The sequence below is a fragment of the Leptonotus elevatus genome, chromosome 10 (genome assembly GCF_054856555.1).
Source record: "Leptonotus elevatus isolate MCC_2025b chromosome 10, RoL_Lele_1.0, whole genome shotgun sequence".
Lineage (NCBI taxonomy): Eukaryota > Metazoa > Chordata > Actinopteri > Syngnathiformes > Syngnathidae > Leptonotus > Leptonotus elevatus.
The window spans coordinates 15,483,043-15,510,871 of record NC_141248.1 but is presented as its reverse complement, the minus strand read 5'-3'; the positions used below and the strand labels follow the sequence as shown (position 1 = coordinate 15,510,871).

Sequence of the window (27,829 nt, the reverse complement as noted above, 5' to 3'; positions counted from 1 at the left end):
AATCGCAAAAACCGATTAATAGATTCAGATCGGGATTAATCGAATCGAATCGTGACCTATGAATCGTGATACGAATCGAATCGCAAGTACTAGGCAATTCACACCCCTATTATATATGTACATGTATTTATTTATTTATTTGCAATCACTGCTAGAAACAAAGACACAGAGCTGCAAAATATCAAGAGCATTTAATCACCAAAGATATAAACATTGAAATATCCATTTGTAAGGTGATTGACAAAATGTTTACAAAGTTCAGCTTGTTGTATTCTGCAGACTGCTTTGCATACAAAAATGAGGCGGCATGACGAGAGGTTGGCACAAAGAGCGGAACAACGATCGCCACTCGGGGACAACGTAAGCCAAATGAAGAGCAAAGTTAGTGCAAAAAACATTGAGACATTCTTTCCCTAGACATAAACTGTCAATATATTGTCATTTTTATTTCTGGATCTTCTTGTGAATTGTTTGCTGTGCCCACGTAAGCGTCATACACATTCAATACCGTTCCGTTTCAAATATACAAATACAAAGATAAAATAAGTATACATTATAAAACAAATAAGCAACAAATACAACAATTTCGTTAAGAAATTCATTAATAAGATCCCTTACATGCTCCTGCCTTCTTTTTTTTTTGTAACTTTTCTCCTACATAAATGAAATGTGTCATCGCCTTTTCTGCTTCAAACTTCCAGCATGAACAAACAAAGGCATAAAAGTGTTCTCGGCTTCACTGAAGTCAAACTTTGTTCCTCAATCATTTCCACAAGATATCCCCAAAGAGGAATGTTTCATATCTATTCAACTATGTACACAAAAGTGTTCCAAAACATCATGCAAATAAATACCGGTCATTGAAAACAAAAATTACAACACTGACCTTAATACTTTGTGGCGTATCAACACTTTTGCTCAATGTACAGCAGTGTTGTTTTGAAGACCTCATTTGAAAGCGGTTCGTATTTCTTTTGAAAGCAATGTTCCTGGCATACCTCTCCCGACCATGCTGGGGGGGGGGGGGGGGGGGGGCAGCAAAGATGCACAACAGTAGGCAAACAAACATCCGGGGCGGAAAAGACGCCAAAAGGTGCTAGAAATGTACCAAAGCTCACTTCGAAGGCCCGACCAGACTGGGTCACGCCTCCACAAACATTTAACCATCGGGTGTGTTCAACTGTGCTCTGCTCTTTAATGGAGAGTTCATTTGTACACTTGTTTGTCCGCTGCAACCTTCGCATGGCCTGCGGGATGCAGGATGAACGTCAATGTAACATCCAAAAGGGAGTGCCACAAGGCACTGCAGGCTGACAAAAAAATTAATAATCATCTGGCAGACGAAGGAAAAAGACAACAGCATTCTACTGTAGGATTATTTAGTCCTAAAAAAAAAAATACTCAGATGGTGACATGTGAGTGAGTGAGGAAACATTTGTGGTATGTTATCGAGTGATGTCATTTTGTACAACATCAATTAAGCTCCATCAACTCGCTGGCAAGAATTTAATGGAACAGAAGTGACAAAATGAGGGACGACTACGAAAGCGTGGGAATGCCAATTTGGAGTAAATATTTTTGACTGGCAAATATATTATAAATATCTGCAAATATGTTTGAATGCACTTGTAGGTTAAATGCTGAAACTGTAGCATTTTTCCCGCACTATACCACGGGGTGTTGAATTGCGCATGATCACCTAAAAAAAAATTTTTTTTTTGAAGCATTTGGCCTACATTATTTAAATATGTTCAAAAATTAAGTAAGTAAATGTTTAATTTTATTTTTTATGATTTTCTTATTATTATTATGTCTGCAATGCATGATTGCCATTTGGCATGTTTCCCCATAATGCAACAGGGTATGCGCATGCACAAACCATACCCTGCGGCATTATGGGAAAAATGCTAATATGTTAGCATTTAGCTTTGTCAGTCAAAAACGACGCTTCCTTTGAAGTCAATATGACATGGCATAATGGTAACAAATGCTAATTTTTAGCAGCTAACAAGTACATTTGAATGTATGCAAATACATTCAAATGTACTTGTTATTATAAATAAATACTTCTAATTCATATTTGTAGGCAAAATGCTAAAAACTTAGCATGTTTCTCCATAATGGCACAGGGCATTGACCTGCGCATAAAAAATGCTATTTTGTTTTTAGCATTTGGCATAGGTTATAAAATTAACTAAGTTAACATCGTTTATTAGTATTTGTTATGATTGATTATTATTTATGCAGTGCATGATTACCATTTGGCATTTCCCCCCCATAATGCCATGGAGTATGCGCATGCGCAAGCCAATAAACCGCGGCATTATGGGAACAAAGGCTAATATGTTAGCATTTAGCCTCATCGGTCAAAAATCTTTACTCCAAATTGGCAGTTCGACGCTCCGTGGCATAATGAACAAATGCTAAATCTCAAGCAGCTAGCAAGTACGTTCAAATGTATTTGAAAATACTTCTGAACATACTTGTAGGCGAAATGCTAATAATATAGCATTTTTTCCCGTAATGTCACAAGGGTATTGACCTGCGCATACAAAATTTTGTATTATTTTTTTTCTATCATTTGGCCAACATTATACCAATACGTTATATTTGTATTATTTGTTATTATGTCTGCAGTGCATTTTTTTTTCCCCATATGCGCACGTGCCACCCCATACCCTGCAGCGTTTTGAGAAAAAATGCTAATATGTTAGCATTGTCAGTCAAAAACATTTACTCCACATTGACAGCTTTCTTTGAATTTGCTTTAATTGTAAATGTAGGCCAGCATAGGAAGATTCTAGGTCTGGCAGTGCACGAATACATTTCTCCTGTATTCGGTTTGAGGACAAGTGCAAGCTGATTTGTACATCAGCAGCACCTAGTGGACTAAAATAGAACAACTTCAATTTATAACGGGTCATGCAAATTCCTGTGATACTTATTGCACTTTTTTGATGAAACTTGCTCGTGACTTACATCAAATGGATATTGCTGCCATACTGAAACGGCGTGCCACAGGGATGAGTCACTTTCAAAAAACGAAAAGTCATCTCAAAATGTTAACAGTGAGGACACAGAAAGCTGCTCAGAAGCTACATTCCCCAGACAAGAAGCAAACGCGATTGCATGATTGCGTCCGTGCGGAATAGCACAGAAGCATTTGGAATTGTTCAACAACTCATTCAAAGTCCTGCTGCTTTTGTTTTAAATTGAGTTGGTTCTTTACGAAACACTTCGATCAATCACTGCACTAAAATCGAAACTGGATTGTGAATAAAAGTACAAACTATCATTGCATTTATTGCACTGAACACTGTTACATTAGTTTGAACCCACATTAATGACCATAACATTCAATACTAATTGTCTTGACTTTGCCAAAGCTCGTGTGCTTTAATGGTTTTTCGGAATGGAAGCACTTCAAGATCATTTCATCCTAAATATTTGGTCACTGATATGTGTGGTCCCGTAATACAAATAAGCAGTTGTTTATTTAAAAATGCTTGCTTTGTAAATGTTAGAATGTCACCGAGAGGTTGTAAACATGTCATAATGTGGCCGGTGATCAAGATTTTTTGTTCTCGTCGGTCAAAGAACTTCAATGTGACGAAAAGGCCGCAAAAAAAAAAAAAAAGAAGTGTGCCGTTTGTCGTAATTGAGCTATATTATATATAATTCCCAACTTCAGACAACATATCCGCATTCATTTCAGTGTACCGTGAAAACCTTTGATACCACCTTGGCACAGACAGAATCAATTCATAGCAGTTACGCGCTGTTACGTTCCAGAAGGGAAGAAATGACAAAGAATTCCAGCATCATCTCTTTGGCCCCAAATTGACAAGCGTTCCAGTCGAGTGCTTGTTTGTTTGTTGTCCTGTTAAAGGAGTAATTCAAATGGCTAGTGAGCCACAAAAAAAATAAAAAAATAAAGAATAAAAATTTTAAAAGACAGAAAGTTGATCCAGAAGAAGAGACACTTGCTTTGGGTACCTGACCTTCCATGTAAGTGGCACGTGTCAGTGGTGAAAGAAAGGCAGAATGAGCTGCAGGACAAGAAGGACGGCCATGGACGGCTGCACAAAATGTGCCCGTCCACACTCGGAAGTATTTTCCTGCAATCAACATCAAATATTAATTTAGCCATTTTATATATATATATATATATATATATATATATATATATATATATATATATTAGAGGTGTTAGAAAAAATTGCGATATTACAGCGCGCAATTCTCGAATCGATTCGATATGCGGCCGAATCGATTTTTAAACATCAATTTTTTTCCCCAAAACGTCCTATTTAGGATTAGGATTCATTATTAATGGAACATTAAGCCTTAATATTTCATTTCAGTACTGTTCAAACATGAAACAGACTGCAACCTGTTTGTTAAATGCAGTAAAAAAAATAATAATAATTGCGCAATAATCAATTTATAGATTTGTTTCGGGATTAATCGGTATCGAATCGAGACCTATGAATCATGATACGTATTGAACACACCCCTAATATATATATATATATATATATATATAATTATTAATTAATATTAATAATTAAATAATTGATTAATCAACATCAAAATACTACTCATGTTATACACACGCTTATTGGTTCTTGTAAGGTTTTTCGTACAGTACATAATAAGCATGTGGACAGCGGCATCGTTTTTGTTGTGTTTCTACTCACTAAGGCACTGAAGTCAAGGCAGCTTGTCGGACCTCTCCGATATCGTGCGTTGCTCAGTACCTCACAAGGATTCTCCTCCTGGACTGAGAGCTGTAAGTTGAGGAGACCAATTCCAATGCTAACGTGTCGCTATGTGTGTGCGTGTGCGAGTGAGAAAGGATACACTCCGTCCTGACTTGGCTCAGTCTCTCAATCTCACAGGAGCTGCAGGGGAGAGTCTCGGCCACCACAAAGAGGAGGTTGGTGTTTTCTATCCGCTTGGCGTGGAACAGCCTGACGGGAGAGGAAGAGAGAGGATGCAGCAATGCGCGCAGCGCACGAGATATGGCGGCACGCATTGCAAGGGAGGTGAAGTGAAAAACACACCGCGAGCAGTTGCCGCAATCCTGCAGCACGTTGTACGAGTTGGTGGTGTTGGTGAAGAAGAACTGGCTTTGGATGGTCACGCAGCTGCTCGCCTTTATCTCAAAGCCTTCGATGAAGATGTCGTCTGGAAGGAAGACACAACTTAACGTCATGAGAAATTCGGCCGGCGAGGTACTTTTAACAGACTGTTAAAATGCACATTAAAACAATTCTGTTTTTGTTTTTTTCTAACCCACTCACAGGGTAGCTGTGGATTTTGAGCAGGTTGCCCAACATTGGGTTGATTATTGACCCAGCAGATTGGGTTGAAGATCGGATTTGAAGAGCTGAAGATGGTCGACATGTTTGTGTCTTAAAGTTGAAGTAAATTTAATGTAACATTCTTAGAAATAGTTGGTGGCGGTTGGATGGCTCAGCGGGTAAACACACCTTACTTTGGACTAGGCCTGGACTGATATTAGTCGGGGTGGGAAACTTTGAATGTCTCACGATTCGATTCGATTCAGAATTGATTTTCGATTAAGAACGATTTTTGACTCAAAATGATTTGATTGACAATGATTTTTGCTTCAATCTATAGATGTGCAAGAAATTGTAATGATCTACTCCAGTCTGACACGCTAATGCTAATTAGCTCGCTACTCGCGGCACTTTTATCACTCAAAAGAACGGCTCCACGCTGAAAAAAACAACAACTTTTACTGGAATAACTTGATCGTGACTTTTTCCTTCTACTCTCTAATGTGGCTACAACTTAACAGTGTATTAGACCGCGTGGAACCACATTGCCCCTCAGTGGCCAAACCGGGTACAACATGAACAGCGCTCCAAATTAAGGCACACACAAAGGCGAGACAGTATAAAATAATTTAAATAAAATCGATTTTGGGACATTTAAAATCGATTCTGAATCGTACTAAATGAGAAAGCAAAAAAAATAAAAAAGCGGTATTATAATTACAGCTTCAACATCTCCTCTTTTATAAATATTTGGGTAAATAAAAACAGCCTTTTTGTATTTAACACAATTGATTTGTTTTTTAAAGAAAGAAAGAAGGAAGGAAATAAAGAAAGAAAGAAAGAACTCAGATGGAAACTACAACCTTCTTGCTGAGAGCCATGCCAGACAACTATCTATCTATACAATATCATAAAACCATGTCCAGAGAAGGCACATTTCTCCCCATTTTGCTACTATCCATTAAAAAAATAAAATAAAATAAAAAACAATATCTACCTCTATTGCTACTGTATTTGGCAGAGTAAAGTCTGTAACTCTGCCATGTGCGTCAGTTTTCTATTTATTCGCAGTGACTCATTATGATGTGCTACAGTTGCACATGACTGCAAACTACAACCACAGTAAAACATTGATGCATAAATTAACACCTTTGTGTCAATAAAAACAAAAAATCTTAGAATTTTTGATACAGCTTTTATGCTATTTAGTACTAAAGCAGGCCCAACTACCAGAGGCGAATTCCGTGTTTATTGACTAAGAAACATGATTCTGATTCTCAGTTGGCATGTGTATCGAATGTTGTGGCCGTTGTGCGTCAACACAATAAATAAAAAAAAAGCGTTTCAATGTTAACATGACTTCTTGTGTCCAGCCAGATTGTTTTGGTAAAAACACACACACACACACACCTTGTTGGATCCAGCTGATGTGTACCAGTCCGTACATTAGCTGCTGGATCAAAGACCTGAAGAAGAGATCACATTACGCCTTGTTAAAAAAGTCAAAATAAAAAGTTTACAATGAAGAGTTTTGCATAACGTTGAGCTGAAAATAGATGAGAGTCCGACAGACACTGAGAGGCAGCTGACACGTTTGAGATTGCTTTAAAGGGCAAGCAGCATGCTGACGGGTCACTTGAGGTCAAAGTGCAGCAAATTGTGCAGCTCATCGTAAATCCTGTAAAATGGCAACTACCGGTTGAGGTGCCCTTGAGCAAGGCCACCTTTCCACTGTGTTGTAATTGAGCCTTTGTGGGCTAACAATGACATCATCAACTGAAATGAAGTCTCACCAGGCCACCGTGGACGTCCACCAAGCCAAGCTGAGGATGTCGGCGATGGATGGCTGCAGAAAGCATCAAGGAGTTAACTGAGGCGGTTCGCAATTTGTAATTCATTAGTTTAGGAACATTCAATATGTTGATAACAAATCAAGGGCCTTTTAAAGACAGTTGTGCCCAATAAAAAGGAAACAAGCCTTGATGTGAATAGATTTTTTTTTTTTTTTAATCAACCTAAAAATTATTCCATAACACTTTAATTATAATACCTAAATATATGTATATTAAAAAAATGGCTTACGGGTGCTAACTTTTTAAACTTAGCTCCTCCCCACATGTTAACTCAGTCAAAATAAATGACTTCAACTATACTGTAATTTTCTTGCCACGTTCCTTTTTAAATAGAGCTTTGCTGGCATCTTGTGGCATATTACGGCATTACAGAAAGTGCACAAAAATGTGACTAGATGAGTTTTTCTGTGAACGGCTAAGGATTAGTTTACACGGGAAAAAAAAACAAAAACACAAATACTGAAACATGCTGTATGCGCCTGACAAAAGACGCAGAAGGCATCATCTTACCACAAAGAAGCGGCGAGGTGCCGCCCCAGTGTGGCTGCTGCTGATTGGCTCGCACACTGACTGGAAGTGGAAAGTCTGTCGGCGGTTGAAGATGGAGTTGTTGTAGAGGGCGTGCATCAAGTATGGGTCCACATCCCCGAAAAATAGGCCGATCTGTGAGTAAAGGAAAACAACGCCGTGAAAGAGTGCCTTTTTATTTTGAACTGGGGGGGATCAAAGAGGGTAAAAATAACAAGATCAAAATATTAAAACAAGACGTAAATGTGTATCTTTTGCATGACACACAGTATCAGAAAATGTTACTGCCCATTATTAGCTAACATTTATTAACTAGACTAGCTAATGAATTAGTTGAGACATAACAATATACAAAACGAACAGGCACGGAATACAGTAGTATGTCATTAGCGGAATAATATATTTGTTGTCAGATGAAAACAACCAAACAAACAACAACAAAGTATGTTTGGACAGACCAAGCTAAATCATGCTGCTAGCACGGGCTAATTGTTATGCTAACATGAAGCATTGAAGCGGTAACTGCAAATGGCTGTTCATTAACTCATTCACTTTCTATTAGTTTAACTTTTTTTTCCACTTTTGTTTACAAGACTGTGAAAACCTCGATTTTTTTATTGTACATTTAGAACAGATATGAAATTTGTAATCGATCGCGAGTTAACTACTGAAGTCATGCGATTAATTATGATTAAAAACTTTAATCGCCCGACGGCCCGAATTTTTCATATTTTCTTTCTTCTTTTTTTTGTTTTACTTCATTCACTGCCGTTGACGGCTATAAACGTAAAAAAAGCATTTTAACTATTTCTATTAGTGTAACTTTTTTTTCCAATTTTGTTTACAAGACTGTGAAAACCTAGAATTTTTTATTGTACATGAAGAACAGATATAAAATGTGTGATTAATCGTGAGTTAACTAGTGAAGTCATGCGATTAATTAAAAATGTTTAAAAATGTATCGCCTCTTGCCCCTAATTTTTAATAATCTTTTTTTTAAATGAATTTATGGCAGTGAATGAGTTAATATTTCCATACATATTTCAAATATTTGGTCCACACATATTGTTTTCACTAGCATGGACTAAAAAGAAACATATTTTATACTTTCATCCAGTTTTTGTTTCTTTACTGGGAAACACCCCCGATCTTGTACTACATCCTCCAAAGCCGTCAACGTGCAAAAGTGGGAGGTATTGTTTATTAGCATAAAGCACAAGTACGCAACCATATTCAATGAACGTTAGTGGCAAACGTGGAAAGAACGCATTATGGGAATGTGGAAACAGGAATTGATTTTCTCCTTCCAAAATCATCATGTCAATTCATTATCATTTGCTGCCATCTTTAGACCATAGAGTGGTACTGCACTGACACAAAACAGGCAGCAAACAAAAATATGTTACAGCAGTGGTTCTAAAACTTTTTACACCAAGAAGGCTACAACCTAAAAAATAAATAAATATTCCTATCGAGCACTACTGTCATGACTAACATTTATTATGAGTGACCATTAAAAAATGACAGGTTTTATTTTATTTTAAGCCACTGCAACAAATATGTACGACATATTTAAATGAAAAAAATAATAATAAAAATGAATAGATGTTCAAAAACAAAAAATGTAACTGTTACATAGGCTTTTAGAGTGCTAATCTAATTGTTGGTGCTTTTGCAATAATTTCCCTTCAAACCTGTTACACGGAAATACTGAACTGACCTTTTTCCAGTGATCTCTTTGATTAGACATAACTAGGAAGCCACCATCGTCAATGAGATAGCAGAGGAGGTCCTGGAAACAACGGACACATGGTCATATTTACGACAATATGATCCTATCAGACCCTTCATTCAAATGTCGGTGTCACTTACGTCAGTGTTGACCTCACAGTCCATCTCACAGCTCCTGGATGGTCCGCACTGCGTGACAAAATGTTTGATGAGACAAGCCATTTGTAATGCAACAGTCAATTTGAACGTTTTGAGTTTGAGTGTACTTTGTACGAGCCTTGTCGGCTGTCCGACACGTTGCTGGCAAGGATCTTGAACTTGTCCACCCATGCTTCCAGGTCCAGCTTTACTCCCACCACTAGCAACCACAAAAGGTCAGAGAGGTCAAACAAAACAGCCTTTTGAGACACAAACGTTGCTTATTTTTATTTGTTTATTTTTTTACCTGCAGGCTTGAGAAGTTTGCCTCCTAAATTAACCTCCACAGCTGAACTAACCAGGATTCCAACTGTGCCATTTTCTGGTCCTAACATGTCATCCAAAGCTGTTCAAAAAGGAAAACACAAGATTCAACAAATATTTGATGAAGCCAATAACTTAAGGTCAGTTTGATGTGGTGGAAAACTGCACTGCATACGAGGAGATCGCTGGTTTTGAGTTGAACTTGTCAATTATCCTTTTTGGAACTTGTCCAAGTTGGTAGGCAAAAATTATGATCATTTAATTATAACCTGACACACAAACTCAACAAATCTTGACTTGATCACATTTAACTTCAACTCATATCGTGTCCATTAGGGGGCGGTAGACACAACAGGACCCGCATCAGCTAGCTGGCTACAATTCAGAATTCGGCTTTTTTTAATATAATACATTTGATCCAGTCATAAACATCTACATGAAAGGAATCTGTAAATGTTCTTACAGTCTCGAGTTGGAGCTCGGAACATGTAACCTTTGTTGTCAAGGCTCCTTCGGTAGTAGTTTGAATTGAAGGGTTCGGGGTCCTCATCCCATAACTCGGCAGCTCTTCATCCAAAAAAACAGAAGCATTCATTATTCCAAAAGTGTGATGTATATATATATATATATATATGTTTTTTAACTCACAAGTTGGGGAACACTCGTGTTATGCCTCCATCAGTGGATGCGAATACAGCCAGGAAGCCGTATCTGTAGAACAGCATGTCATTATTCAACAATATGAGGGCCTCGCACCCTCTGTTTAGCATGCAACATGTGTAACCCGCTCACGAATTGAGATCCTTGTTCTTCCACACGCGCGAGGCCAGCTGGCCGATAATCCGAGAGTCCAGTATCAGGTTTTGTATGAGCCCGTGGTCACCTAAAAAAGAAAGGAAAATCAAACATTTGAACATCAACATTCTTTGCACATGTTCCTGCGATAAATTGTGCTTCGTACACTCATCGGATTCAGGAGAAATTTCCAGCATGAGGGAGAGGAAGTTCTGCAAAAATTGTGTGTTGTTATCCGAAAGCTGCAGACGCTTGCAGTATTCCCTGTGTGGAGGTCAGAATATGTTAGCATCTCTAATTTAAGGTTAAAACTAAAAACGAGAAGTAAAATGTCACCTTGGAGCAAGAAAGACGTGTCCTGAAGACTCAAAGGAGCTCGGCAGTAACGACTGCATGTCTGCGCCGCACAAACCGTGTTACGTTTTATCTTTGCGTTAAGATTCTTTTATTGCTACCTTATATAAGGCGTTGCCTTCGGAGACTTACATTGAAGTTGAAGCATGACATCACTGAGGTCTGCCTGGATGTAGTACTCATTGTAAGAAGGCAGTACCAGCCCCAGACTAGAGGAGACATTCAAATTGAGAAATTCAATTGTTATAATTACAAGTTCATAACATAAAAATACAATAAATAAGCTCACCTGTAATCTGTCCCATTGACAGGAGTCCAGGTGTAACTTCTATACACCTCGTCAATGTATTGCTACAGTAAAAAATAAAATAAAAAATAAAATACATGTCAAGGGGAAAGCATGTCAACTCCACACAGGAAGACTGGAGCCAAGTTTTTAAACCAGAGCCTGAGAAATGTATGACCACTCGTCGGTTATACAGTGGCGTCTTGAAATATGAGATTTTTTCTTTTGACTTGAGAGCGGACACTTGCGATACAAGCGATTTATGGTGACGGCGAACTCTGCTCAACACACTTTACAACAATAATGAACAATTCGTCGAACAAAAAGTGACGCCTAGCCGTTTAATGCCACTCCAAATAAGATTTGCGGTCATTAAAAAAATATAATAATTTAAAGTTAAGCAATGTATTGATCACAAATGGTGCAGAAATAATATGAAGAAGGACAATATAATAGTACTTACATTCATATATTCTTTATCCTCTGCGTAGAGCAACTTATATTATATTAGTACTGTATCAATGAACTGAGGAGTTGAGGTCTTTTTTTTTTATCCAATTAACTTTTTTAAGAGCAAGTTTGCTAATAAAAAAAATCGAAAATGTTGCATTTTAGTTTGGTTTCTATGTTGTTTTTAAATTCGTTTTAGTTTTAATTTACATATGGAGCATTTAATAAATAAATAAAAAGTCATTACGTATTGAGTAATACATTTTGCAGTTTATTTCTAAGAAAATTATGTAATAAACTACAATTCTCAAACGACTGTTAGACCGTCCCCTTCTTCTGTACAGCATGAACAGAATAAATACATTTGAATGAATAAATTTATTATTTAAATGTTTTGATTGCGTACAATAATATTAAATAAAATAATACATTTTCCAGGGACGGCTGGAACAGATTCATAGCATTTCCATCCATTTCAATGGGATTTAATGACTTGATATTATTTTTAAATATATAATATAAATATAAATATATTCTACTGTAATCGACCGTTGTAAATAGAAAAATGAAGTAAAGCTGTCTGTTAATAACTTTAATAAATGCGTCATTACGTTCTATCATGTGCCGCACTTCTTCTGTGGCTCAACATTAGGTACACTTGCACAACCTATTAAAAAAACGCACTATTTACATTCTGAGAGGAGTTCAAAATACTTTGTCAATCTTATGCAGATATATAGATCATCGAAAGCATATTTTTAAATTCAGTCAAAGTGAAGAAGTCTATTAGCCGGCATTAGATTGTGAGTTTGTGTTCTACTGAAGTGCTGCTATTTTTAGACAAAGCTAGCTCAGCAGGTATTTTACTTGCCTCGTCAACTGACTTGATGAGAGTTTTGATCTGCATGTCACCTGGTCGGCCATCGATCATCTGTCGCCGGATCTGCAACACAAAATCCCAACGTTTGTATCGGCACAAATACAGCAAAAGCGTGATCGCTGGGCTAAGTGAACAGAACGTTTGTGTCATCTTGAGGCAGCTCGCTGGCGCAGCAACAACTTAAAACACGCAAGTTGAACGAGGGCAAGGAACAAAGAAGGCTTTTTTTGGTGCATTAAGTGCTCACCTCCTCTTTATTGCTGTCCTCCACTTCGGCATCCAAGAAGTCCAGTGTGACAGGTTCCGGGAGATGCACCAGCTGAGAGACATAAAAATAGCTTGTTAATGAACGGTAGAATATTAAATTGTGTCTGCAAAGCCTTACTCATCCTGCTCAAAATGCATTTTTTTTTCCGGCTTCTACGTCACCTTGGGCAGCAGATTGGGATGAAGCAGAAGATATCCATTTGGGTCGATTGCAAATATGTAACCATTGGCCCCGAGCTGATGAGGAAAAACAACATTTAGTCCAATTGAAGAAGAATAAAAAGATGAGAAATGAAAATGATGGAATGAAATGGTCATACAGTGTACTGTGGCGTCAGGCGCTTGATCTCGTCGAGATGCACGTCCACTCCCATCACGCCTAAAATCAGCTGGTTCTGAAAGTGCAAGTTACGTCAAAGCCAACACATTTGTTGTATTGGCACAACATTTTCCTTTTTTTTTTAATGCGGGAATATAAAAAGACAGAAGATGTCACATTGTTGTAATATTAATAGCGTACTTGTAGTTTTCCATCCATGGTGAGATTAAACACAGGCAACGTCCCAGTTACGACCATCCCAAGACCCTGCAAAGGACATAAGACAAAGGCTAAGTATACACACACAATCACACACAAAATTTATATTTTTAAGCCGTTTCACACAATTTTATGATAGCTAATGGTGGACCAAAAAGCAATTAAGTGTGACAATTAGTTTAGTGTCATTTTGAGCATAAACTCAGCATTCATACTGTACCATTAGGCAAACCTACATCTATTTATCTACCTATTTCCAGGGCAAGAAGTGGGTCACACATAAAAGATAACAACCATTCACACTGATGGACAATTCAGTTTTCAATGAACCTAAGAGTATGTTTTGAGCACATGCAGGGAGAACGTCACGGATTTCAACTTCCAACCTATAAACTGTGAAGCAAATATGCTAGCCCACTATTACAAATAACGTTCTGTATCAACAATCTGTGCCTTAACAACCTTATTTAGCTACAGTGGAGGGCAAAATATTAGACAAAGTGGGTGGGGTTCCATTCACCAATTTTTTTTGAATTTTCAAGAATTGCGAAAAAGAAAACAGAATGGAAACGCCAGAAATTCGCAAAAATGTTTTTACGCTTGGAGGGGATGGTTTTTGAAGCGTATCGAAAAAAGAAAAATGCGCATTTTGGCGATGGAAACAGGTTTTGCGAATAAGCGACTACAAGACCGGATACACGTCGCGCGTTTTGACCGATACTACGTCACACGCACGTCTTGTAGTCGCAATAAATGGCGGATGATAAGGTAAGATATGTTAAAAACATTAATGCAATTTTAGATGGCTTTATTAACATCAGCTCTCAATGGAGGGAAGCCAACAAAACAAACTACTTCCGTTCAGTCCGTCAAAACCAACATTCCCACCTGAATCTCCCCATTGTCCCAACGTTCTGTCACTACAACGTCATCTCGCAGCGCATATTCGCAAAAGAAGAGCGGATGGATACGGGTATAAGTCGCGCATTTTCACAAAATTTGCGTAAAAATTTCGAAACATTTGGATGGAAACCATTGTGACACATTCACTGCAATGCAGTGATCTGCTGTTTGGCATTTGCAAAATTTTGTCGGGTACGTTTGGAGACCGAGGAAGTGTGTTAAAACTCTATGCTGCCACCTTATGGCCTCTACAGGCAATTACAAATTTTGCTATTAATTTGGCTCTGTCCCCATCCTAATGAACAGTTAGGGTGCATGTATTTCTATCAATATCAATCAAATCCAGCATGTTATTTTTTTACAGTGTTTGCGTTGGTTTTGTGCAGGCTCACCAAAGCATCCTGGTACACATTAGTCCACTGGACCTGCTTGGCCTCATCGCCTGCAAGAACCATGGGGCGTCCCAAAACATCCAAGTACTCCTGACAGAACACAAAAAAAATCATGTGAGTGGCTGCAGCTTTGGAAGACACATGACTAGTAGATGTGTGTGTGTGTGGGGGGGGGGGGGGGGCGTGGTGTATGAATCATAAGAAATGTCGTGGGACCCACCTGCGTGTTAATCCTTATGGCACAGAGGGAACGGATCTCAAAATAGTAACCTGGTGACAGCACAAGGAATGCCGTGTGTAAGATGGACGATTACATTGAACTCAATGTAGAAAAAATAAATAAAGAATGAGCTCACCTTTATTTGTGCATGCGATCCACTGCAAGGGTGTGATATCGTAGTTGTGCTGGCCCACTGAAAAGGTGAAAACTCGAACCTGTGTGTGAACAAACAAACAAACAAACAAAAATCATTCAGATGTTTCACCTCTACAAATTGAATTGTGACGGAGAAAGAATGATGAAAAGCAAGCGACCGTTTTGTTGGGCCAGTTGTACTGCATGAAGACATCCTGAGCTCGGTCCTCGCCTCCGTCCGTGAAAAGCATGATGATTTTATTGCAGTTGGCCCGTGGGACGTTTGTTTTCTGAAGGGGAATTTAAACACACACAAAAAATGATTTTCCTCCATTTTACCCTAAAAGACCAGCCCACAATTTAGTGGAAGCATCCCATTTAAACATTGAACAATATAGACAGCAAACTGAACTAATCTACGTCAGTGGCAGAGCAAAATTCATGCCTGAATTTTTGCCGATTTTAAAAGAGCTCATTTCAGCCAATTAAATTGGCCAACCGATTAATCAGTTGGTGTCTCCTTAATACAATGTGATCCATCAGGGGTGAGCATAGTGAAAAAGTGACCATTGCTATGTAGAGAAAGAAACAAAATGACAGTTTTCAATTGGTTTCCAGGCTCGAAATAATAAATTTTCTTTGCAGAGCAGTTTTGTGAGTCAATGGCTTCATATGAGGAGCAACTTTCTAACTTTGAGGAGCATTATTTTTATTTTTTTTGCAGGTTGACCAATCAAAATGTGACAACTTGGTTTTCTTTTTTTTTTCAAATCAATAATAGTTTCTAAAATTCACATTGTGCATAGCAGCAAATTATATTTTATTGTCTAAAAGTGAAGCTAAATCGATTTTTTAAAAGCTCTGCTGTAATGAAATTTCATCAAATAAAATGTATTAAAAATGATCCCTTTATTTATTTTCTGTATGTGTAGGTACAGAATAATTTAAAGTACAAAAAAAAAACCTAAACTATTTTCAGTTGAACTTTTAATAATTTAATTTAATTCACTTGCATTTAGCAGCTGATTGAAGGCAAAATGAAATCCCGACTTGTAGTCCGTGGTGCCTTTGGCCTGCATCTGCTGCACTGCTTCTTTAAAGATCTTCTTGTTGCGCACGTTGGCCTGGACCAGATGTTTAAAGCAAGGAACCACTGCCTCTGCCTTCTCGCTGAACTGAAACACAGCAGCGCCGTTGACATAAATGGTCAAAAGATACTGGACCCTAGAATAATATTGATGATGATGATGATGATGATGATGATGAACAGACACCAACCCGGGCCACATTGACGTAGTCATCATCAGACAAAGTGTCCAGCATCTCCATCACGGACGCCTTGATTAGCTTAAGTGTGAGGCCACTGACACTGCCGCTCCTAGTGGAGGAACAAACAACAACAACAACAACAACATGTTAACAACATTTTCACGCAGATTTTTTTTTTTTTAGGGATCGGTACTGCCGACATGAAAACAAATATCTATTTCTTACTTTGTCAAAATAGTCTTGTTAACTTTTTGACTGGTTGGCCAATTATGTCACATTATACAAAACCTTTCACACCTAATTTAGAGTCATTGGATTAACCTAACATGCATGTTTTCACAAGCAAGAATTGGTAAACAATTCTTCTTAAAAAAAAAGGGGGATGTGTATTCTCAAACAAAACATCATACAGGAAGAATCACATCACTTGACGTAGTCGTAAAAACTCTTCTTCTTTTGTGCCTGCATGACTGTGTTATACTGCCCACTGGTGGCCAGAAGGAATTCATCAGAGAGCACAAACTGTTTATTTACATACTATTATTTACTTATTTTATTATAAAATGTTCTTATAAATTACAATATTATAAAGTGAGATTTTCCTTTAAAAAAACAATGTTTTTAACGGATTGATGCCATTTCTATTGATTTCAATGGGGAAAGATGATTTGCAATACCGGCGCGGTCACAGAATGAAAAAAAATGTGTTCCAATTTTTTTTAGAATAGTATGCATAACTTACACATCGACCAGAATGACCATGTCTTTAGGGGAGGAAGCACCCTGGATGTACCTGTGGCAGAAAAGACGAAAGTAGAAACCTCCAAGCTGCTGTAAATGTAATGAATGCGAGTTGATTTATTTACCATGGTCTCCTCCTGACATCGTACAGGTCAATTTTATCAGGAGCTTTCCATGGCGTGGCTGCAAAAAAAACACAGAAAAAAACAGAAAGCTTGACTGACTGGCTACATTTCACACCCGTGACATCATGCGAGTTAAAAATCTACCCGGGTAGTAGCGCGTCACCCCGGTGGCGCTGCCAAACGCTTGCCACAGCAGTGACGGATCCTCCCGACTGTTCTCCATGAACACTTTTTCCAGCGCCTGCGTCCAGTTGAGCTCGTTGAGAATAACCGGCGCTGAGGGGAGAAACGCACATTGGAATGCAACAGATACGGAACACCGACCCCGAGATCGTGAACTCCACTTGCCTCCTTTATAAATGTCTGTGGGAATCTGAACAGCCGTGTAGGAGTAGTTGACGTTGTTTTTGAAATTGGGGTCGTAAACGAACTCCAGTTTGATGTGGGAAGGATTATCCACTTCACTCTCTCCATCCATGGAATACTGTAAAAAATATATATATATTTTACAAGCTGCATAATGGACACTTTAAATTTTCTCTAACTATTGGGAAAAAATGGATTAAAAGTACAGTTCGGTATCATTTAATTTTCAATGTGTTTACAGGGTTTTTCCTGTGTACAAAATTCCAAGGCGGCCACCTCCACTTCATTTGCTCGCCACCTCCAGCCTGAGCCACTGATATCGCTCAACACAGCGCTCCAGCCGTGTTGATTGAGCTCGGCGGCAACGCTTTTTAAATACAGTTGCAGTGTTTTGCCATTATGGAGCCGCTAAATCGACAGCAGTTCACTGGAAAGACCTGAAGCAACAACCGAAGAAGAAACAGCGAGGTGGCGCACTCCAGCCAACGCCAAAGTCATAAAAACACAGTATACACAATAAACATAATAGTGTTTTAAAACAATGTTGAACTATATTTACAATTGAGTATGTACTCGTGGATGCATTTTTAATGATTGTAGTTTAAAAAAAATGGCAACAATTAATGGCAACTTTTTCATTTATTATAATAATTTCTCATTTCTAGTCCGTGATCGTAAAATGGCTGCAGGAGGGCGGCCGTTAATGGTATAGGACACCAACGCGAGTAGCGATCCCTTAAAATAAAACACCCGGTATCGGTAGTCACCCATCATAGTCAAGATGATACCACGTCTGCCTCATTTTGAAAAACCCTTAAAATAGATTGTTTATTTTCAAACATTTATTTAGTTACAATTTGTACCTTCACTTTTTGTGCAATTCACTTTATGATTTAAATGATTTCAAATCAGTAACTTGCGGCTCTAAATAAAACCCACCAACACCTTATTTGTAACGGCATAAATGTTACTGAGCTGGTACTTGGTGCCAAAATTTCAAGAACCACACCCCCTAAGCTAACCAAAGATGAGAAACACCTCTCAGAATGATTCTATTTTGCAAACGACAACCACAATATTACACAATACACACGTATAACTCACATGATCCAGCTCTGCCTTAGAGTCATAGTAGGCCATGTCCAGCTCCTGGGAACACACATGGATATATGGAGGGCACTTAAATATAATTAAATATCAGTACTACAAAAAGGACGAGACTTGTGCGATTTTTGGAGAAATTGTGCGTGAATGCTGAATGTTCACATTTGCCGAATACACATGGAATGATGTGGCATGCTTATAAAGGATATTGAAAGATGAATTGTGTGACAAATATTAATTATTAAATATCATTGCATCATATTAAAAAATGAATAATAATGTGAAATGACATTGAATATAATAGATGTTAAACAACTGGGCAATGGTTATTATATAAAATTGAACTTGGACTTGAATCTGTTTAACTCATTCACTGCCATTGACGGCTATAAACGTCAAAAATTAATTTGAACTATTTCTATTAGTTTGACATTTTTTCCCCACTTTTGTTAACAAGAGTATGAAAACCTAGAATTTTTTTATTGTACATTTAGAACAGATATGAAATTTGTGATTAATCGCGAGTTAAATAGTAAAGTCATGTGATTGATTACAATTCAAAAAATGTATTTGCCTGATGCCCCTAATAAAAAAAAGAACAGGAAAGATTATTAAAAATTAGGGGCATCAGACGATTACATTTTTTAATTGTAATGAATCGCATGACTTCAGTAGTTAACTCACAATTAATCACACATTTTATATCCGTTCTAAATGTACAATAAAAAAATGTCTAGGTTGTCACAATCAAAAAGTGTGAAACTAATCGAAATAGTTCAAATGAATTTTTGACTTCTATAGCCATCAATGAGTTAATTGGACACACCACAAGGTCATGCGATTAATTACAATTAAAAAAAATAATCGCCTCTTGCCTAATTTTTAATAGTCTTTTTTCTTTTTTTTTGGGGGGGGGGCAGTGAATGAGTTAAACAATACAATCTCCTGCTCTAACCACTGAGGAATAGCTGATTTGACATAATGTGGAATAATACTGAGATTGTGGGATTATTCGAGTATTATATCGTCGAATGTTTGCTGCTTAATGCTGCACATGATGAATCGGTTCTCAGGCGGAGCATTTGCCATCTGTTAGTGTCATTTTCTTTCTGAGCCCTAACATACTTTAGAATAAGCATGGCATTGTCTCAGAGGCTGATATGTTTCTATTTTTGGACCACATTTGAGCGCTCAAGTTTTTTTTTTTTTTTTTTTTTAGTTCTGAGACTTTTAGCAGCAGCAGGACTTGAGACATCGGGGAGTGTCAGTCACACATAAAAAGATACTGTACATGAAGAGATTCTGCAAAAATGATCGTCGAGAGTTCTTGAATGTTATGCTTGCAGGCAACGGCAGCCAAAATGGATAAGTAGAATTCCACGTCAAAGAAGCAAGTTTTGTTGTTGTACAAAATGTTACATCTTATTCAATGTTTCCCAGCCTTCATTGAGTTTAGACATATTCTATAAGATTAGGAAAATGTTCTAACCACGACTAGAAATACTTCGGTGCTAAGTACTTGGAGCTACGCAAGTAATTTTCTGGGTGGTACTTGCTTGTTGTCAAATGTGTGACAACCAGTGGACTAGCTTGTGGAAACCGAATCTAGTGACTTTAGGTTAAAACCAAATATACTGAATACACAAAATATACTGTAAATATCAAATTGACCTTGATGCCATCCTGCCAGGGATGCTCTTGCTGGAGCCGTTCAGCCTCACTGGCTAACCTCTGTGGAAACACACAGAAATGATGATGATGATCTCCAATCGAAAAAAAAAAAACCCTTCATATTTTCAAACGATGATTTTAAAAGCCTAAAAGTCAGTGAGCAAAAGTCGTAAAGCGACTTACTTCGAGAGCTTTGCGCTTCTTAGCCAGAAGTTTCTCGATATCTGAAGCCACCTTCTCCACGATTGTTCGGGGTTGATTCTTCACCAGACTAAAGCGTCTTCTTTCTTCATTGTAGATCTACAAAGCATTTTCACAGGACGGGATTACAACAACGCCGGCACATGGTATATGCCATTATTTATAAATACATTACAGATTCTATTTCGGATTGTTATTTAGACGTAATGTTGAACCATCAAATACATAACACACAAACTATGTTTACATGCAGTCAATAACCCTTTGAAAAACATGTATATGTAATCATTCACAAAAACCGAATATGCCCAAATAAGGCCCCTGGGGTGCTCCTTTTCTAACCTGAATACTTGGGGGTTTGTGTTCTGCACATGCTCAAATCACAAGGAATCTTGATCAACAGTACAGGAACGACTCGTATGTGTGGCGGCCATCTTGCGTTGCCACTCCGTTTTTATCCAGGCGGCGGCCATTTTGCCACTTGCTGTCGACTGAAGATGACATCGCAGTTGCTCAGGGCTCAGGCAATGACCAATCACAGCTCACCTGAGACCTGAGCAACTGTGATGTCATTTTCACTCGACAGCAAGTGGCAAAATGGCCGCCTTCTGATATTGATTAAAAAAAAACGGCCGGATTTCGCTGCTTAATTCATATTCCACTAACAGAATATCATATTTAGACTGGTGGGGCTGCATAGAACTTATTATGTCAAGATTTTCTTTTTTTTTGGGGGGGGGGGGTAACTTCCCCTTTAAAGCCTCATCGGTGATTGGCTGGTTAATGGAATATAGCAATTTTGCGCAGTTAATAGGTTGTTTCTTAAGCACCCCCCCCCCCCCCCCCATCATTGTCCGCAGCAGCACGAGCACGTCGGAATGAATGTGGTTTGAATGAGCAAGTGCATCTTGCATCCAGGCTTTGGTGCAGGCTGCAGGCTGACCATCTGCTCGCTGTGACACAAACAGAGAGGACAAGCGCCCACGCTCGCACACATCTTCCCCCGGCACGCCTCTCTTGCCCCAATTCGAATGATCCACAACGACAGCCTCTTCCAGCCCGGCTGACACCAACGTTTAATTTAAATATAGCCATTATTTGATACGGATTCAGCCAGCAAATACGAGCTTAGTCTTGCACCATAATCACTGAAAGAAATCATGTTAGCGTTGAAAATTGAAGCTTCATGGCAGTGTTTGGCTTTTCTTTCCACGACATTTATTTCAGAAGATGAACCACATCATGAGATGAGTAATCGGCGATGGATTACAGACATCAGGACCTATTTGGCTTTTTCTTTGGCATTTTTTGGTCTCATTGTGACATGCATGTAGTCCAAAAGAAGGCTCAACAAAGGCTGTTAAAGAGGGCTAAATACAGTATGTAATGATAATCAGGCTGAATTTGAGCCTGGTGCTTCCCTTACGGTCAAAGTCAGCACAACCAATGACCGTATTTTCTCTAAAACATGGGTGGGCAAACTATGCGGCAAACTCCATACTATAATTTGGCCCACCGAGTATTTACATGAGCCCTACAATATTTGTTACATTAATTTGAAATGTATTGATTCATTTTTATGCATTTTCATTCAATAATGTGCAAATTCATTATATATTTTTTTACATATGTATTTATTTTTTATTTTTTTACTTTATGAAATATGGTAAATAAATTATAATGACATCATCTAAAAATAATAATAATAGAGAACATGAATTATTTAAAAATAATAATAATAATAAAGTAAATTAAATAAAAAATATACACAAGTCACTACATATATCCCTTTGTTGCATCAATTCAGCCATTTTTTGTTTGCAATTGAATAAAATGACTGATCTTGAGTAACTTTACCAACACTGTGTGTTTAAAAACTATATACAAGCAAAAATACAATAAATAATTGTTTAGTTACATGTAATTTGTGGTTTTTGTTTGTTCGTTTGAGTAATATACAAATGGCATTGATAAGAAAAAGCAGTAAGGTTACAGCAGTGTCCCAACACTTTTGTCCAGCATATCATCACCAGATGTGAAAGTTAACAATTACAACCAAAAATGTGATATTCTCTACAGCAAAAGGCCCTTAAATAAGATGTTTTACAATTTGTGAGTGTACTTCTACACAGTAGTTATCGCGCAAACCCTTTTTCTTCTTCCTCTTTTTTTGGAGGGGAGAACGTCTATGCAAAATTGATCAAATATTGCATTTTTAAAAACTCAGAAGCTTTTACGAAGGATGTTTGTCTGTTCAAGCAAAGTGCAACATTATTGTTGTATATTAACGGCTGTTTATTGCTCCGCTAAGAACATCCGAAGGAAAAGAGACTAAAAGGTTGCGGTCACGTGATTACGCACCTGCGATTTGCACTTATTTTGCACACCGCGTCTTGTGGCCTTAATGTATCCCTGAACGAGCAAGAGCTGAATATAAAAAGAAAAGCCAGCTCGAGTATGACACTCACCCCTTTCAGCTGCTGAGCTCCACTGATGTGCTGAAAGACTCTGTCAATCTCCTGTTCGATGCGCCTCGCCCAGTGCATTATCCTGCAGATAAACATCACAGCCTGACTGCAACGCAGTTTTTGCCTTCATGCTTATAACTCTGTTACCCGCGCACGCACCAAAGAGTTTGCTTTCACACATTACGATTTGGCTTCCACGCGTGCCAAAGTCTTAGATTTGCCATATGATGGATCATTAAAAAGTAAAGACCAAAATGGATGATCTTGTAGCAGCGAACCAGACAAATGGTAAATTTGAAGTACAACGTGGCATCTGCCACTTTTGTCACGTTCTTCTTCTTGTTGCTTGCAAAATGCCATTTTTTTTGCAGGCGCGGCGTGTTACGATAACAACAGTGATTAGTTCAGTAGTGGCGGTGAGAGAACAGCAAGTCGACTGTATGTGATAATGGAGGGCTGCCAACGCGAAGGCCATTTGGGAAAAGAAAGATGTTTACGTAAGGCATTATTTAACAAATGAGCCTCCAAGAGCATCAGTAGCTCTAAAATTAGAGACGCTTATCAAAATATATTTTTACTTGGATGTCGACATAAAAAAATGCACTAGCCCCCCCCCGCTTGTTAAGTAAAAAGGCTTTCCGATTACAAAATATCACCAGAGGGGAAGGAAAAAAAAAATCGGGCAATCGGCCTTCTCTGCCTGATAGCTTATTTTTAGAACATAGCAAAAAGAAAGAAAAGAAAGAAAGAAAGAAAATCACAGGCTCGATGACAGCTGTTTTCACGCAAATTGGCATGAGGAAGTGTTCACACAGTTTGCTATGACAGCTAATGCTCGATCTCGGTACGTACTAATTATTTCTCTTTCTTCACAGACAGCGTGTGTGCATGCTAAAGACACCACGGATGACAATAACAGTGCTGCTCAAATGGCCGTTATTTGAATATGTAATTAATATTTCGCTTTTCCATCACTACTGTGACCTATAACCTGTACAACAACTGGAAAAAGAGGGGAAATCAAAAATAAACAACTAATAATGTGGTTGCACAAGTGTGCACACCCTCTTATAACTGGGTATGTGGCTCTGATTACAACTAACCAGTCACATTGAAGCACATGTTAATATATTTTCATTAATAACTCTTTTTTTTTTTTTGTCCAAGTCTGCATTAGAATCAACACACACATTCAATTTTGAGCTCAAAGGGCAATATCAGTCCCACATCAAAAAATAATGTGAAATAAAATAAAATAATTGTCACAAAGAAATTCATTATGGCCTTGCACATGTTATTATGACATCTTTTGCATTGTAATTGTCACCGTTTGAACAGTGTCAGCACTCTGCTCAAAGGCCAAGAACTTAAGTAAAGAAATAATTGCAACGGTCAATACCGCGGTGGCGGTGTGTCACAAAAAGAGTGTGGTCACGCAATTATGAATAAATAAAAGAGTAGTTACTGTTCAGTGCAGCTGCTTCAGCGTTAATGAGGAATAAATGATGAAGCGCAAAGTCAGCAGTCGATTGCCAGATATTGATGAACTAATCACTGCCTAATGATTCATTAATTAAGTCAAGCTCTGCTCGCATGTAAATCGTTTCATCGTCTACTGCATCGGCTTCGATTCTGCCCTGGAAGAAATAAAAGTCCGTTTCTGTCCCTTCGGGTGCTGTAATTTGTCACTGCGGCTAATTATTGGACTCCGATGCAACGATTTGTACTTTCTCCGAGGTGCATGTATGTCTCCAAGCTGTAAATGTGTCAGGCTAAAAAATAAGAATCAGTCATTGTAATCCTCCTAACACAGCAATAGAGAACGGTTGTTTTTGTTTGAATGAGTCTCTACGGAAAAACATAAAGACCATGTGAAGTGACTATCATATATAATACACGCTTGGAGACAACTGCTAAAAACGATGCATTAGTCAGTTTGTCTTTCTTTCTTTCTCTTTCTTTCTTTCCTTTCCTTTCCTTTCTGCTGGTGTGGCCACTTTAGAGTGCCTCGTTGTTGGCCACAAGTGAGTTTGAGTTTATTTGAACATGAAAAAGGATCAAAACAAATCAAAAACTATAATAGCAATAAACAAACAACAACAAAATAAAATAGCTACAAAACAGGCAAAATTCAACAAAGCGCACCTAACAACGATTTTCCATGTTCAAAAGGGAGTGAGAAGAAGTCGCAAGATAAGAAATCCTGTCCCTTCTCCATATTTTCTTAGTTTACATCAATGGTAAATAAATGAAAAATACAAAAATATTTTGCTGAGGATAACAAAAGTAACTAATAATGAACCACTCCATAATAATAATAATATAAAATAAATTATCAGAGAGCTCATCATTATAAATCCACAGAAAAGTTAGTAAAGTACAACCGAGATCCAAAAAGCCAACAATAACAAAACACAAGACACGAACCATAGTAAATATAAGTAGTCAACAAATCATCAACACTCTTAATCACTTAGTGGTTGTCTACCCCCCTCCCATTCCCTCTGTATCTCGTAAATACATAACTTTTATATTTAGTTTTAAATTGATTCATATTTGCACATTGTTTTAAGTTCTCACATAGACTGTTAAGTGCACGTACATCAAGCAGAAAAAAGGCAGAATGGTGGGGAAGTTAGGAAAAAATATTATTAAAAAGCCTGACTTGAGAGCCCGTATGTGGACCGGGGCTTCTGGCTTTGACTTTAGAGTGCCTCATTGTCTGCCACAAGTGTACGTTATGCAGAGAAAGGCAGAATATGGAGGAGGGGGGCGAAAAATGAATCAAAAAGTCTGACTTGACTATGTGGACCGGGGCTTCGGGCTCGTGTGGCTGCTTTAGAGCGCCTCATTGTCTGCCACAAGTGCACGTTATGCAGTGAAAGGCAGAATATGGAGGATGGAGTGAAAAATTAATTAAAAAGTCTGATTTGACTATGTGGACCGGGGCTTCGGCCTCGTGTGGCTACTTTAGAGTGCCTCATTGTCTGCCACAAGTGCACGTTACGCAGAGAAAGACGAAAAATAAGGAAGGGGGGAAATAAAGCAAATAGACTGACTTTTGACTGACAGTTGGCATTTGGACTGGAGCTTTGGGCTGGCATGACCAGTTTAGAGCGCCTCGTTGTGGCGATGTGGAAAAGCACTACGATGGGATAATGTTATGAGCCTTAGAAATCATTGGGGGGAAATGAAATGATTCTGAATCAATAAGAGTAAAATCATAATTCTAAATTCTGTTTACTGAGCATATCCACTGCCCAAAATGCCAAAAGAAAAGAAAGAAACTAATCGTCCTATCAGAACAGGAGTTGGATTTCACAAGGAGGAACTAATCCTCTGTGCTGCAATATCCATTCTTAATTGGAAATTGATGTTTTTCTTGAGTGTGGTGGCCACTCTGCTGCAAGGAGAGATCAGGGCTAGAGGGCCTTGTAAGCTATTCCCAAGCACTCAGCAGAAAAATCTGCGTTGATGTGGAAGAAGCGGAAGAGGAGGAAGGTGAAATAATTCAATTGGGGAAAAAAATTGGAGAAAAAAAATGAAATAATTCAATTGATCATGAAATCAACACACTCACACAGCCCCAAGGTTCAAAAGCTAGAATTACAAACATGCCCGTGCTCTCCAGCTGTGACTGGTCAGGAGATGAGGGGACCATCTGGCCTTTCTCCCTCAGAAAAGCCTGATTACAGACCGCTGGGGGGGGGGGGGGGGGGGGGTGGGGGGCATTAATGCTCAAGTTGAGGACCAGCTGTACTGGACCAGCGAAAGGTAAAAGGTTACAAGTTCAAAGAAAGCACAGCATCGATGTGAAGAACAAAGGACAACACACGCGTTTTCTAAGGCAGCATTGTAAGAGCCAGTCGTGCTTTTCCAGCACCTTACACATGTAAAATATATTATTGTTCAGGTGCCACTCAGTGACACTGACAGTGAAAGGTTGTCTGGACCCCCAAATGTGACTGTGATTACACAAAAAAAACTAACAAGTACAGCAGTGGAAACTTCATGCCGCGATATGTAATTGAGTATGACGTTTTGAACCACTGCTAATGTATATTAAAAGTGGCGGAAACGCAATTAAAAGGCTGATTGAATGCGTCCATGTTTCAAATACAAAACCAGTCTCTCATACACGCACGCACGCACACACATTTCTGTAATCAGCAGCAGAACACATTACGTAACATCCTAATTACCGCCAGGCTTGTGTTTTGTGGTCAGTGAGGCGGACGAGCTCCAAAGTTGCTCCACGGCGTCATCCACTTACGTGTACTGCTGTGGGAAGGTGAGCCCATCGGAACCAGGCCACGCCGCGCCGCCGAGCATCAAGATGATCTGCAGAGATAGCAAGCGGACGTCGCTGAAACACCTCCCGCCCCTCGCCATCTTCCATTCAAATGCGCGGGGCGACGACTGGCTGGATGCGAGCAAGAAGAAAAAGGAAGGAAGGAAGGGAGGAGATGAGATGAGAGGAGCGGGTCCGGGCTGTCGAGCTGACCGGTGTCCGGCTCAGTTTGCGGGCGAGTTCATCTCCGCGTCTTCGCGGGTGGCCGCGGGGGAGGAAGAAGGCTTTGGCCGTGAAGGCATCACGGGCGTTGCGAGATGCACTACAGTATAATGCAGCTGCCAAGACACTGCAGAGTCTTTGCTCCCCGCTCCCACATGCACACCACCTCCTCCTCCTCCTCCTCTTCCTCAAACGCACACGCACACGCCGGCGCGTCCACGACACACGTTCTCCTCTCCTCCCTGGACGGACGAGAGCGCGTTCACGTTCA

The 27,829-nt window shown here is 38.8% G+C and overlaps 1 protein-coding gene across 3 annotated transcripts; it reads right to left on the bottom strand.

Moving 5' to 3' along the window:
- Window positions 1-172: 172 nt before the first annotated feature.
- On the bottom strand, window positions 173-27,829 carry cacna2d2b (calcium channel, voltage-dependent, alpha 2/delta subunit 2b). Of its 3 annotated transcripts, none has more exons than XM_086086741.1 (38): window positions 27,319-27,829; window positions 23,046-23,127; window positions 20,560-20,676; window positions 20,377-20,436; window positions 18,706-18,750; window positions 17,584-17,719; window positions 17,380-17,511; window positions 17,236-17,293; window positions 17,112-17,162; window positions 16,379-16,478; window positions 16,114-16,275; window positions 15,280-15,390; window positions 15,102-15,180; window positions 14,966-15,015; window positions 14,746-14,835; window positions 13,433-13,498; window positions 13,233-13,307; window positions 13,075-13,149; window positions 12,893-12,964; window positions 12,637-12,708; window positions 11,319-11,380; window positions 11,162-11,238; window positions 11,012-11,072; window positions 10,842-10,939; window positions 10,673-10,763; window positions 10,529-10,591; window positions 10,344-10,447; window positions 9,864-9,962; window positions 9,685-9,776; window positions 9,560-9,607; window positions 9,408-9,479; window positions 7,670-7,822; window positions 7,100-7,152; window positions 6,717-6,772; window positions 4,864-5,190; window positions 4,701-4,783; window positions 4,002-4,118; window positions 173-3,880 (listed from the first exon to the last, which is right to left on the bottom strand). In XM_086086741.1, the coding sequence occupies exons 1-37, from the start codon at window positions 27,435-27,437 to the stop codon at window positions 4,023-4,025; spliced, it is 3,387 nt and encodes a 1,128-aa protein (XP_085942867.1). In that variant the 5' UTR covers window positions 27,438-27,829; the 3' UTR covers window positions 173-3,880; window positions 4,002-4,022. The 3 variants fall into 3 exon arrangements, with proteins under 3 accessions (XP_085942867.1, XP_085942868.1, XP_085942866.1); XM_086086742.1 differs by having other exon boundaries at window positions 173-4,118; window positions 4,864-4,973; window positions 5,067-5,190; XM_086086740.1 differs by having other exon boundaries at window positions 173-4,118.